The sequence below is a fragment of the Arvicanthis niloticus genome, chromosome 11 (genome assembly GCF_011762505.2).
Source record: "Arvicanthis niloticus isolate mArvNil1 chromosome 11, mArvNil1.pat.X, whole genome shotgun sequence".
NCBI classification, from domain to species: domain Eukaryota; kingdom Metazoa; phylum Chordata; class Mammalia; order Rodentia; family Muridae; genus Arvicanthis; species Arvicanthis niloticus.
Genome location: NC_047668.1, coordinates 41,352,881 through 41,367,020, shown reverse-complemented (window position 1 = coordinate 41,367,020; position 14,140 = coordinate 41,352,881). Strand labels below are relative to the sequence as shown.

At 47.3% G+C, this 14,140-nt stretch overlaps 1 protein-coding gene across 2 annotated transcripts in view; it reads left to right on the top strand.

Annotated features, from left to right (window-relative positions):
• Grhl1 (grainyhead like transcription factor 1) overlaps positions 1–14,140 on the top strand; it is a 44,372-nt gene that overhangs the window by 17,956 nt on the left and 12,276 nt on the right. For both annotated transcript variants that reach the window (XM_034514380.2, XM_034514381.2), the window contains exon 9: positions 13,232–13,390. In XM_034514380.2, the coding sequence (XP_034370271.1) occupies positions 13,232–13,390 (159 nt within the window). The remainder of the gene's footprint in view (positions 1–13,231; positions 13,391–14,140) is intronic.

Here is a 14,140-nt window from a genome sequence, read left to right as displayed (position 1 = left end):
AGCTGTTTAGTCTCTGTTTGTGACCAAGCTGTTCTCTGACCAATGGAACTGCATCTTTCCACGCCGTGATCCTTCTGTGGGTGTGACAGACCAGTCGCAACACACTTTTCATCTCTTTCTCGTTTGCTTCCTCCCGTTTCTTGCCTTCCATGCAGGGCCTTAGGCTGAGGAGATAGGGCAGGGGCAAGGACAGTCAGAGGCGTGGCATCCGTCCATGCAAGAGCTGTAGGTCAGACTGTATGCTTTTGCAGTCTGTGATAGTCCAGCCACTTGGGGAAGGTACTCAGGAATCTGCACATTTGTTCTGGAATACAAGTTTCTGTCATGGAAGGGCTCATGTTACAAAATTAAAGAGGATTAAAACAGTGACGTCTACTTTGAGGTCTCATAAGCTTCACCATGAGGGTTCTTGTGTTTAGGTGGAGTAGCATCTTTCCTTTTGTCTCCCTGGGTCAGCAAGAGCCAGTGGAGTTCCTGGGGCGGGGCCATCAAGGCTGGGGGCTGTAAAAGGGGTGTGGCCACTCTGGTAACTTGAACTTGGGATGTTTTGTGTGTGCTTGTGGGATGCAGGGCTTATGAGTTTAATGGCCATTTTTTGTGTGTGTGTCTAAACATAACGTTTGGAATTCATTATGAGAGTGTTTTGTTGTTTTTTATGTCTGAACACATTACTTGCATTTAAAGGGATTCCATTCTAGTGAAGCGTCCATGGGGTGCTATTAAAATAAGGCGGTGCCATGTTTGGTTGTATTAAGCTGGGACAGGTTTGGTTTGTTTCACAACTTATTTCCAGTGTGAATGGGAGGGCGGGAGGGAAGAGAGAAATGAGTCAAATATTGTGCTTGTAATTACAATTAGATGCAAGGGACTTAAAACTAAAGTGTGTACTAACTGGGCTGCCTAAGACTGGTAAAGAAACACTGTTACTTTTAAAACAAAGGCCATGGGCCAGCATGATGGCTCAGCAGGCAAATTGCTTGCTGCAGAGCCTCTCAGTTCAGATCAATTACGTGGATCCACATGGTGGAAGGAGAGAACAGACCCTCACTCTCTCCTTTGACCTAGCCGCAACCCCACACCCATATACTAAATAGTAAATATTCCTAAAATTGCATCACAGAATCCAGTTTCGGAGTTTAGGCAGACCATGAAGCTAACTAGATTATACTGGGTTATCTATACACACCTAGCCTTCTGCTCCCAGCAACACTAAAGGTAGTCACATGCTTGATGTTCATGGACAAGGGTTTTCATGTATGCAAAGGTACATATTTTGGGGTGAGGAGATGGCTGGATGGGTAAAGTGCTTGAGGATCTGAATTCACATCCAAGGCACCCACAGCAAAAGCCTTGTGTGGCTGTGGACACCTGTAATACTAGGTCTGAACAGCAGACAGGAGGACTACTGGGGCTTGCCCGTTGCTGGGCTAGCTCCAGATTTGGGAGGGACTCTGTCTCAAGGGAATAAGGCAGGGTATTGACAGAGCAGAGCATCCTTCTCTGGCCTTCCTGGCACATGCCAACAGCCCACACAGTAAATGAATAAAAATAAAACACGGCAGGCAGCCCAGTATGGTCACACCTTTAGTCCCAGCACTCTAGAGACAGAGGCAGGCAGATCTCTGTGAGTTCAAGGCCAGCCTGGTATACAGGATGAGTCCTAGGACAGCCAGAGTGGCACAGAGAAGCCCTGTCTTGAAAAAAACAAAAATATATACATACACACATACATATGTACGCACATACAACAAAGCACTCACTAAAGTAAAAAATTTAAAAGTATATCCACCAAAGAGCCACACGCCTCTTAGTGAGCTAAGAGTAGAGCTGTGTTAGAAACACCAAGCTCATTTCCTTGAGGCAACTGCTGCTCTGGGTACTAGAATAAGGATGACTCCTCTTTGAGGCATCTTTAAAAGCGAGGTCTTTGAGGCTTTGTTGCACCAGTGTTTCAAGGTGTGTATACTGTGTAGCGTCTTAAGCAGAAACAGACAGAATTATGGCAGGTCTTTAGAACCCACAGGTAACAATAGCGAGCATTTATTCAGCCTATGCCTGAGGGTGAGGGCCAGCTGAAGGTGTCTCTGACTGCCGCAGAGACACTTGGCAGCTGAAGAAAGCCTCGCTTTGGTAGTGAAACTTGTATCCTGTGGAAGGAGTTTCAGGCACCCGTGCCTGTTTAGCCACCGCTGGTGGTGTTGCTGGAGTTGAGTGTTTTCTTTGGGGGGTGGGGAGTGGAGCAAAATTTTACCCTTCCTCCATTCGCCACTCCCAGGAAACAATAAGCTCCTCTGTGGAGACTTCTCATTTGACAGCTTGTCACCCTAATTCTCCTCCTCGTGTTCCTTCCTGGAAACCCCATCTGTGGCTTTCTCTGTCTCACAGTCGCCCGTTGCCACTCCTCTGTTTTGCTTTGATTTTTAATTTTTTCATATCTTTGCTCCATTTAAACCAAAGCAGAGCAGCTGTGGCTCTGGCCTGATGTGGATTAGATATTTGGAGGCCATGTGAGGCCGGGGAGTCAGGGGTTCTTGTAAATGGAAGTCACAGGTCTCCCTGGCCTTTCGTTAAGCAAACGAGGACTTGACCCCTCTGTTAATCCAGACTTCGCCTTAGCCCTGCTTCTAGAACTTTTGGTTGGCAGTCGGCTTGCTGCTGAGTCTCCTTTGTGACCCATGTGCTCGCTCACCTGTCCTGTTCTGTGCCTGTTCTGTGCCGCATGGATGGAATGTGGTCTGTGTTTGCCTTGAGTCACGCCCCCATCCAATTCTGCATATTTCCGAGCACACTTTCTGCTTCTTTGGGACAGCAAGTGCCAAATCACTGCATCTGCCAAGTGTCCTTAGGTTCACCAAGGCTAGGCTATGGAACATGACAGAAGGGAAGGGGAGTAGGTAGGTCCCTCAAAGTGTTTTCTCCTCCGTGCCTCCCTTTTATCTCGGTGACTTTTCCCCTGGCTCTCTGCATGGCACAGAAACCGAGACGCTGTGTGGGCGGTGTGGGAAGCGGCTGTGGCAACAGCGAGCTGACTCGGAGCTTGGTTCCCCTTCAGGGAACGCCCCTCCTGGCCGTGGGAAGACTGCGAGTCAGTACTTTTTCTCCTCCCACGTCCCTGCCCGCCCCACCCCTTCCTGCCGGTCGGCTCTTTTCTTTTGATGGTCATTTGATAGTCTGAGAAGTTACCAAAATGCTTAGCTGCGCCCTTGAAGCCCTCGGAGCAGTACGCAGTTCCTGGTGACAGTATTCTTGTAGTTGTAGTGTCTTTAGGACAGCGTAGTCACCTCTCACCAGAGCAGTGTGGCGCACCCTTTATTATCTGGCGCATCAGAAATGGAACTGGATGCTGCCGAGTGGGTGACTCAGTCTCGATACTGTCTTAGTTCCACACACTCATTAACTGCACGTGGAGTGGGCTTCCAGGGAGCAGAGGTGCACAGAGCTGGGGGAGGGTGGATTGCTGGGGGGGTGGGGTGGGGAGAGGAACAGTACGAGTTTGTTTGTTTGTTCTGGCGGGGGGGTGGGGAGGGCTGTGTAAAACCCAATAAATGATCCCTACTAATTAGACAGTTGGCCAAGAACTGGATCTTGATTTATAGTTTAAAATTCTATGCTATCTGCTTCAATTCAGGTTTTTAGACTCTTTGACATGTATTAGGAAAAAATGTCGATTTTTCTCTCTCTAGTTAGTGCTATTGGAAATGAGGGGAAAATGTTACCAGTGCTTTCATTTCAGCTGTTGGACAATGTCTCCCCGTGAAGAGCTACTTAGAAAGATCGTTATAGCTGGGCAGTGGTGGCGCACGCCTTTAATCCCAGCACTTGGGAGGCAGAGACAGGCAGATTTCTGAGTTCGAGGCCAGCCTGGTCTACAGAGTGAGTTCCAGGACAGCCAGGGCTACACAGAGAAACCCTGTCTCGAAAAAAAACAAAAACAAACAAACAAACAAAAAGATGGTTATACTGCTTTGGGTGATTACATTTGAATTTGTCCTACAGTTTCTGCTTTCCTTTTAGAAGATAGATTACATTCTAGAAAGGAACTTATAGATATCATCTGTATTTGACTAAGTTGAATTTTGATACAGAAAAATAACAACAAAGGCAATTCCCAGAGGCCACTGGGATTGTATCCAAGATGGCTGCCTCTGTGTCTGCTGGAGCCATGATGTGGCCATCAGCTAAGTCCTGCAACTTGTTTGCAACAAGCAGGAATTTGGCACAGCCTGTCTGCTTGGTTTGAAACTGGGAGAGCTTTAACTTCATGCCTCATGATGAAGGTGACTTTCACTCTGGCTTCTGTCTGGGTGTCCGTTTCCCATTACTTTCCCACTTCTCCAGTTTTACACAGGTGCCTCTCCATGAGTGGCTAGGAATGGGCTGGCTCTGGAGTCCTGGGGGCTGGCCCTGCTAGGGCCTTGCCATCCGTTTTCTCTGTCTTTCTCCATCAATGCCCTCTACCTCAACCTCAACCCTGAACCTCACAACTTGGCCCCATCTGTCTCTAGTGAAAAAGATTATGAGAGCCAGACAACATGGGTAGTGTGGTGTCCACAGAAAGGGAGACATTGTGCATATAGAGAATGTCAAGTTGTTTCAGTTACCATGGTAACCTTACCCTAAGCATCTTCCTCAGTTGAATCACTTACTTTTCTCTTTCCTTTCCCCTTCATGGGGGTTTTTCTTGTGATGTGTACCAGAACTTTTTAAGTGCATCTTAAAGTGTAGGTAACAAGTAAGCAATCTCTCAGCTCTGAAGCCAAGCCTTCCCCACAAGTCAGTCCAGTGTGTAAGGGCAGAGCACTATTGGCTCACCCCTGAACTTTTCTGGGCAGGTATGACTCATTTCTAATGTCCTTCATCTTTAGGTTACAGTCTATAATCGAGAGAAACCATGATAGAATTCTACACACATCGACAATGCTTTGCTACTAGGGCAGAAGAACTGGCTTGAAAGGCCATATCGCAAAAAGCTCCCTTTCCTAAACAGCCAGCCATTCACCTGTGCAGCTCTGGGAGGGGACAGACATATCGGATCAGGCAGCGTGGCTTGAAGCAATGGCATTCTCCAGACTGTGCTGCTGATCATTAGCGAAGCCAAAACCAGGTTCTTAGGTCTGGCACCAGCAAGGCCAAACACCATCCTCTTAGGAGTTCCAAGGAAGATGCATTTTCAGCCAGTGACTCATTGACTTCTGAATATTCCAGCAAAGCATGTTTGAATTGGACCGTTGTCTTTACCTTTCTGAGCAGCTGTTGTGAGTTTAGGTGGGAATGAGGCAACTGAGCCTAGTCTAAAGAGGGAGCTGACATGGGGGCCCAGCAGGCATAGGGGGTAGAGAAACAATGATGGACTTGTCTTCTGTAACGCCAAGATCACACTGGAGACTGGGAGAGCTATAGTCCTTAGCCTGTCTATAACTGCACTGGGATGGGGTGTGGGGTAACCTGTCCTAAATTAGTCTTAGTTAGGGTTTCTATTGCAGAGATGAAACATCATGACCAAAAGTAAGTTCAGGAGGGAAGGGTTTATTTGGCTTGCACTTCCACATTGTACTCTGTCACTGAAGGAAGTCAGGACAGGAACTCAAAACAGGGCAGGATCTTGGAGGCAGAAGCTGATGCAGAGGCCATGGAGGAGTGCTGCTTACCGCCACGTGCCCAATGGCTTGTTCAGCCTGCTTTCTTATAGAATTCTTATAGATTTCTTATAGAATTCTACAAGCCTAAGGAGGGCCCCACCAAATGAGCTGGGCCCTCCCCTATCAATCACTAATTTTAAAAATGCCGTTCAGACAGATGTTACAGAAGCATCTTCTCAATTGAGGTTCCCTCCTTTCAGGTAACTCTAGCTTGTGTCAAGTTGACATAAAACCAGTCAGAACAATTAGTAAGAAAAATCTAGGGCTGAAAAGATGGTGTACTTGGTGACCTAATTCAGGTTCTGTTGCTGTTGAGAAACACTATGACCAAAAGCACTGTGGGGAAGAAAGGGTTTATTTCATCTTTAGGTTACAGTCTATAATCGAGAGAAACCATGGTAGAAACCGAAGCAGAGACCATGGAGGTACAGTGGTTACTGGCATATTCCTCTGGCTTGTTCAGCTACCTACCTAGGGATGATGCCACCCACTGTGGGCTGGGCCCTCCTATGTCAACTAGTAGTTAAGAAAATGGCTCTAACATGCTCGTAAGCCTATCTGATGGAGGCAATTCCTCAGTTGAGAGGTTCACTCTCCCCAGGTTGTCTAGGTTGGTATCAAATTGACAAAACACTGACTGGCACGGTGGGTGAAGCATTTACTCTGCAAATGTTCCATCCTCAGAGCCCATGTAAGAGATGTATACCATCAGACCTGGTAAAGAGACAAGCTCTTCATGGGAAGAGTGGTAGAGCACGGTTCCTGGGAAGGTTACTGTGCTGCCTCTGGCCCCATATCACTGCTGGCTTCAGTCCTTCCCTTCCACATAACACACATGGTGTCTTCAGCCATCGCTCTCACAATCCTTCTGACCCTGGAATAGTCAGACACTTACAAACTTTATTCTTTGTCTCTTCTACTTTGTTCCAGGGCAGTCATTTCTGAGTGAGTGTTCTGCCTCCTTGTGTCTCTCCTGCTCCCTTTCTTTGAGGACAGACATGGGAGGAGCAGCCAGCCCTGTGAACAGTATCTTGAGGCTGCCAGGGTGCTTCTGGGAGAATCCTTGCACATCAGCTCAGGATATGGAGAGGATATGGATGAAACCCTCAGCCTAACGTGCACCCCTTGCTTTCAGGCTTTACTTTACAACCAATTGAAATCTTTTTGAAATATTCTGAGTGCATGAATTCTCAGCCAGGAACGAGGAACTGTCCTAGAAAAAAAAAATGGCCTAGATGTTTAAAAAGAATCTTGCAGAACATCTTTGGCCTGTTCAGTAGTTGATTTTTGTGGTTAGGTTTTTTTTTTTCCTTTTAACTATTTTGGGTGGGAACTTTAGTTGCAATCTTTTGTGATTAATGTTTTGATTAGTTAAGTAACATCATACTTTTTCCTCAAGATAAGTAGCAAGGAAGTGTAGAAACAGAAAAGTTAGCATCGAAGATTCCTTCCACGGTAGAGACCTTCCCAGCACTCGGTCAAAGGGAGTGTGTCAGTCCGTTTGAAAAGTTTAGCAGTAATAGAACTGGAAGTGCGTGTGTGCGTGTGTGTGCGCGTGTGCGCGTGTGTGTGTGTGCCTGTGTGTGTGTGTGTGTGCCTGTGTGTGTGCGTGTGTGCGTGTGTGTGTGTGTGCCTGTGTGTGTGTGTGTGTGCGTGTGTGTGTGCGTGTGTGCGTGTGTGTGTGTGTGTGTGTGTGTGTGCGCACTCGCGCTTGCGTCTGTACACTCACGTGCATCCACACCTGTTTGGTGGACGAGGGGCTGGCTGTGTAACCATCTGTCTCACTGTCATCCCTCCGATGGCTTCTGCTAGAGACTTCGTGATCATATCAACAGAGAAAATTTGTCTGCCTCAGAAGAATGCTTGCAATGCTTATTTTATAGATTTGATTGCCTTGGTCCATTCTTATTCATTCAGGATGTGGACTCAATCAGCTTTTTAAATTACTTTATGCCAGGCACTGGTAGCACATGCCTTTAATCCCAGCACTTGGGAGGCAGAGGCAGGCGGATTTCTGAGTTCAAGGCCAGCCTGGTCTTCAGAGTGAGTTCCAGGACAGCCAGGGCTACACAGAGAAACCCTGTCTCAAAAAACAAAAAATTACTTGATGTGTATGGCTGTTTGCCATTTCCTTAAGTGCAGAGCCAGCTGGGGTGGATAGTTTCCTTCAGCTCTCCCTCAGCCCTTTGAGTATAGCTAGACTGACAGACAGACGGTGTGGCTCTAAGACCCAGTGGTTCATCTCAAGTCCAGGATGGATAGATAGCTTGTAGGAAGTGGAAATGTTGAACCATGAAAACACACACTCTCTGTTTTCTCTTTTATTAAAAACATACACAAGGGCTGGGGCTGTAGCTCAATGGTAGAACCGTTGCCTCTTATACAGAAGGCTCTGGGTTCAATTCCCAAATAGTGGGGAAAAAAAAAACCCAAAAGCAAAATTTTTTGGCTGGGCAGTGGTGGTGCACATCTCTAATCGGCACTTGGGAGGCAGGTGGATCTCTGAGATGGAGGCCAGCCTGATCTACAGCCAAGACTATACAGAGAAACCCTGTCTAAACTAACAAACAAACCACAAAAAAACCAACCCCAAAACAAACCACATGCATTTCCCAGGGGTGACTGAGGTAGATCTCAAAGGATCTGATGCTATACAGTACAGAGTCACAATGGAGCTTCTGACTGAGCACATGGGTTCACACAGAGCTGTTAATCCTGAGAAAATTCCATATCAACTTTGAGTACCTGAGGACAGGTATGACCTTTCTGAATACCAAGATCTATGGATAATGAATATCCCTACTTCACAGGTCAGTGCCTGTGCAAAAGACTTTTTCAATTAAAAATGCATGTAAGAGGAACTGAACTCTTCAAGGAAGAAATCCTGTATTAAGACAGGTTTCATAATCTTAGAGTTTTGGAGCAAAGGGAGACCTTTGGGTGCATAGAAGCATGCGAGCATGTAGGAGACAAGTCTCTTCACAGGGAAGTACCATCCTGGTTGATCATGTGAACGCTACATGAGAACATCTGAAGTTGGTTTTGGTGTCTGAACCACCCAAGCTGAGGTGTCCCAAATCCCCAGCCCATGGCCTGTCACAGTGGGTTTGGGGACATGAGGGGTTGGGCTTGGCTGTAATGTAAAGCAGTGTTGGAGACAGAAGTTCCCAGGGCTTTTGTGTAGAGTGGCTCCCCTGAAGTGTTCATGGGGAGGAGGGAGGAGGCAAAAGATCTACGTGTCTACCAAGTTCGCAGGCCAAGTTGAATGTGATTACATCCTTTAAAGTAACAGCGTTTATAGAAAGTAGACTGGTAAATTTATGTTTATATTTTTATTTGTGTGTGTGTATTTATGTGCACATGTGTGTGGAAGCCAGAGGTTGATACTGGGCATCTCCCTCAATCACTTCCCATCATATATTTTGAGACAGTCTCTCACTGAATCTGGCTGAGGGTGGGCAGACCCCAATTATCCCCTTGACTCTGTGTCCTCAGCACTGGACTGTCAGTCCCCGATGTCATGCCCAGGTTTTAAGTGTGTGCTGTGAATCAAACTTAGGTTTTCATGAGTGCTTCTAGGCTGGTACCTGAATTACTCAAATCATTTTATCTGCAGTAATGACAGCAAGGTTTGGGGCTCATCCTCCTAGTCCACTGTGCAACAGGGGCTGGAGGTGAAATCACCTGGAGCTCTGCTGCCTTAGCTGGTCACGTGACAGCGGAGTCCGGGGTTACAGTGCAAGTTATTCGACCGAGCTGGTGTCAAACTTGGTTGCTTTGATTTTCAGGTCGAATCTGCCTGTGTTGAGCACCTTGCCCTGCCCATCAGAAAGCAGAGGGTAGGGGAGATGCTGATCTTCTTGCTAGCCTTTGCTGAATGTCTAAACCATCATGGGTACCACTTGGCTTAGCCCAGGATGCCCATGATGGCCCAGCATATTCGTCCATGATGTTATATTACTGCATGAGCTGTGTTGTTTTCTTTGAGGTCTTTATCATTCTTCATACAGTGTGCATCTGTTCCCTTGGTCCCACTCACTGGTGTGCTTGTGTGTCCATCTGATTGAGGGGGCAGTTTTTAAATGCCCAGTTGGATGAGTCAGCCTTTCTGATAACCTTTGAAGTTTCCTAAGTTGAAAGGAACTTTGATAAACAGGAAGCAGATGCGTCTGTGTGAGAACATGGAGGCAAGGGTGTGAGGCGCTCTTACCCAAGGCTCTGTACTCAGGCTGGTCCTGGAGTCTGGCTCCTGCTTTGAGCAGAGACTTGTAGCAGGGCATCAGGGGAGAGGGCAGATTTGGGTTGGATTACTGTGAAATCCTCTTGCCAGGGGAATGGCACTTTGGGTCAGAGACTTCCTGGAATTGGTGTGCTAGAGTGTACTTTCCCAGGCAGCATTTTTGAGTTAGGAATTTTGCTATGTGGCCCAGAATGACAGAGGCTTAGATTTTCCATCTGACTGGAAGGTGAAATGTACAATGGATTAGTAAATAACTTTTCTTCTTTACAAAAACTGTGGTTCTTTTAAAACCTTTTTTTTCTTATTAGTGTTATTTTTCCCCCTTCAGATTTCTCTGTCTCTTTTTACATTCATTTGTTTGTTTGTGTGTGTGCGCGTGCACATGTGCATATGTCACAGCATGCTTGTGGAAGTCAGAGGTCAGAGTCACTTTTGACTTCCACTGTGTGACCCAGGTAGGTCATCAGGCCTAGCAGCAAGTCCCTTTCTTTACCTGATGAACTGTCTCAATGGCCCCTGTTCTACAGACTTTCTCCTATGTCTCATTTGCATATTTACGGATTAATATAAAACATTCTTTTAAATATGTATAAGAAGGCATCAAAGCCAAAACACAGATCTTTCTGCAAAGCAGTTCAGAAATCCCATGAGCCACTTTCTGCTTGCATATCTAGACTTTTTTTTTTTTTTTTTTTTTTTTTTTTTTTTTTTTTTTGCATATCTAGACTTAAGTCTTAAAAAACTGAAAGCAGGAGCTGGGAAAGTGACTTAGTCAGTAAATGCTTGTCTTGCAAGAATGAATACCTGAGTCTAGCCTCTTGCACCCAAGGAAAGAGCAGGGCGTGGTAGTGTGCCTTTGTCCCCCAGTGCTGGGGAAGCAGAAACGAGAGGATGCTTGGGGTTCCCTGGCCATCCAGTCTAGCCTAATTGTTGAGCTTCAGGCCAATGGAAGATCTGTCTCAAAGGTGTCATTTCAAAGGATAACACCTGAGGTGTACATGCACACACACACACACACTTTTTTTAAAACAATTATATATTTATGTTATGTATATGAGTACACTGTAGCTGTCTTCAGACACACCAGCAGAGGGCATCAGATCCCATTGTGAGCCACCCTGTGGTTGCTGGGAATTGAACTCAGGACCTCTGGAAAACCAGTCAGTGCCCTTAACCACTGAGCCATCATCTCTCTAGCCCCTCATTTTTTTTTAAGTCAAGTAATTTGTTTATTTGCTGGAAATGATTAGAAAAGTATTTAGAAGCAAGATACCATAGTGCCAGGGTATAGACAGTCTAGAGAAAGGGGCACACCTGGGCACCCTCCATCCAGATCTCCAACCAGAGGGTACAGTCTGTGGAAACAGATGGTTGTGGGAATGAGCCATTGCTTCCCGTGGTAGGAAAAGCACCTTCACCTTCCACCTGGGACAGACAACCCTAGCAGTTCTGGAGCTTCAACTGTGGAAGGACAGCGCCCTCTTCTGGATATAGGGATAGCTCTGTTGAGTGTTTAAAGAGCCCAGCATGGTCCCAAGCACATGTGTGGCAGCTGCCCGAGCCCGAGCCCGTGTGAAGAGACAGGTTTTACATGTAGGACAGGATCCAACGGGACCCTTGCAGACCTGGGGAGGCAGAGGGGGGCTGTGGGGTGGACCTGACCAGATCAGTAAGGAGCTGGCAGGGTCAGCAGAGCCCAGGGACCGTGAGAAAGATCTAGGGGGAGTTGGTAAGAGAACAAGAGAGGGGTGATCCTCAAATCTGTAATTGGACATGTCCCAGTCTGTTTAGGATGTCTGGTTGTCTCCACTGGGACAGCGTCTAGAACTTGCTGCTTGTTGCTGTGGGGCTGATTCTCTTTCTGTTCAGCTTTTCTTCCATTCAGCCCCCCCCCCCCCCCCCCCATAGCACACAGTCCCAACCGCATCCTCATTTACAACCCAAGGCTGAACAGTGCTCCTTGAGTAACCTGCCCTTGACTGTTGGGGCCTAGGCATTGGAAGGAATCCTGGTTATCTGGTACAAGGGTCTTGAATCTCTGAAATTGCCCATTTAAAAACAGAACAAAACAAAACCTGATTCTAATACTATTTACTGTGTGGTAACCATAAAAAAAAATATTCCAAAGCCAGTGGCCTGGGAAACCAAAAGCACCTGAGCATGTTAGACATCTTAAAACTTAGAACTATAAAAGTGGGGAATAGAGCATGCTTGCCAGCCACACAAAGCTCCCCCATCTGCACTGAGTAACAGTTTGCTGTACCGCAGTGACTGTGTCTCCATTTGCTTAAACCTTTGAGGAAACTCGCTAGAAGGGGAACATGGGGGTAACTGAGTGGGAGACAGGACATGGGGTGGGGCTAGGTGGGCCACCCTCCGGCTTCCTCTTCAAAAAAGAGAATGTGGTATGTGGCTCAAGGGCAGGCCAGCTGTTCTGTGGAGCTGACGGTGTGGGTCAGTGGTACTTCAGATGTTGGTGAAAGGAAACAAACTTGTGAACCATCAGGTGTGACCCCTGCAGTGCCTCGTGACTGCCTGGAGGAAGCGTGGCCACTGAGGGCCGACTCAGTTACGATTGTCTCCCTGTGTTGAGCCCCCTCCCCATCAGCACAGTGACTTCACGGCTTCTAGTGTGTTTCAACCACATCTCTGTGGAGCCTCCTTCAGTGAGGAATGTGGTAATGTTTTGTGACTGTTCAGTAGGCCAGCATAATAAAGCCTGCGAAAAACTCTGCCAAGTGCAGTGGCTACCTAAACATGTGGTGAATCCAAATTATATTTAAATTATGAAAGGGCATCCGGAAAGGAGTGTCTTGGACATCCCTGGAATTAAATTATTCTCTAAGGACTTGGCCCAGTGTGATTCTGTTACCAGACCCCTCCAAGGAAAAGAAATGAAGGTATTTTAGCATGAGTGGGCTGGATTGCAAGGGAACTCCACTGAAATTTTATGGTCAAGCTATAGATTAGGAGACTCAGCTTTTGTTAAAAAGGACACAGACTGCTACAGACTGTCCTAAAAGGTGGCCCCAAAGGTACAGGTGGTTCCAGAGAGTGTGCAGAGTTGTCCTCAGCAGCCAAGAGACATATTACGGTGTCCCAGGCAGATGACATCAGCCATGACAGCCACATTGTCCACTGTCCTGGTTGATACCCAGAGTGGTCCTGGGAATAAACAGAGCTTCCATGCTCGCCTCCTTCCCTCCACGCCTGTGCTCACTCCTCTCTTAGAGGCTGTCTCTAAATGGCGGCTTTCAGGAGAGTCTTGAGTGTCTGTCATGTCAGCATTTGCAAGACTGGGCTGGGCTGGCTGCTGGAGTTGCCCCTCACGGAGCCTTCTCTTCCTTCACAGGTGTTCATCTCTGTGAACTGCTTGAGCACAGATTTCTCTTCTCAGAAGGGTGTGAAGGGCTTGCCACTCAACATCCAGATCGACACGTACAGCTATAACAACCGCAGCAACAAGCCCGTACACCGGGCCTACTGCCAGATCAAGGTCTTCTGTGACAAGGTGAGAGGGCAGCGGGCTCAGGGAAGAGCACCTGTGCTAGGTCCATCTTTCCGCACAGAGCAGCTAACCTCTAATGGCGCTTACTGGCTTATCCTTGTGGGGAAAGCAGCACTGTAGAAAGAAGGGGAAATACTGAACTAAAAAAGACTGAGAAGATTTGATGCTGCCTTTTGTGGTTGTGTCTGATAAAGGAAAGGATGTGGCCCTGTCCTGGGCCCAGATCAGTAACTACTGTGTTGAACACCCTCCACCTGACTCACTGCCCTGAAGGCTCTTTGGCAGGCCATCTCCCAAATTTCTATGTTGCAGCTTCTTCTTCCTGGGAAACAAACTTTTGCCAGATTCAGGGCCAAGTTTTCTCTGTCAAGTCACAGAAACTCTGGTAGGGCTGTTGTATCTGACCACTGGAGGGCGCCTGGAACCTTCGGGTTCAGAAAGCTTTCTCAATAGCCTGTCAGATTGGACACATCTGCAAATTATCACAGACCCAGTGGTTTTCAGCTCTGTGTTGCTGGGCAACACTGAAGGTGTGAGCAGCGTCCCTTTTGGACTGGCTCCTCTGCATCTTTAGACTGCCTCTGGTTGTTCCGCCTCCTGGTCCCCTGTGATTACCTCCAGCCCTCCCTCCCCCTTGCCATGTAACCTGCTCCTTCTCCAGCCCCAGGACCAGGTGTGGGGCTTACTGGAACACAGGTGCTTCTCGTGGGCTGCACTTGGAAACAGTGAGTCACAGCTAGTGGGCACCAGTAC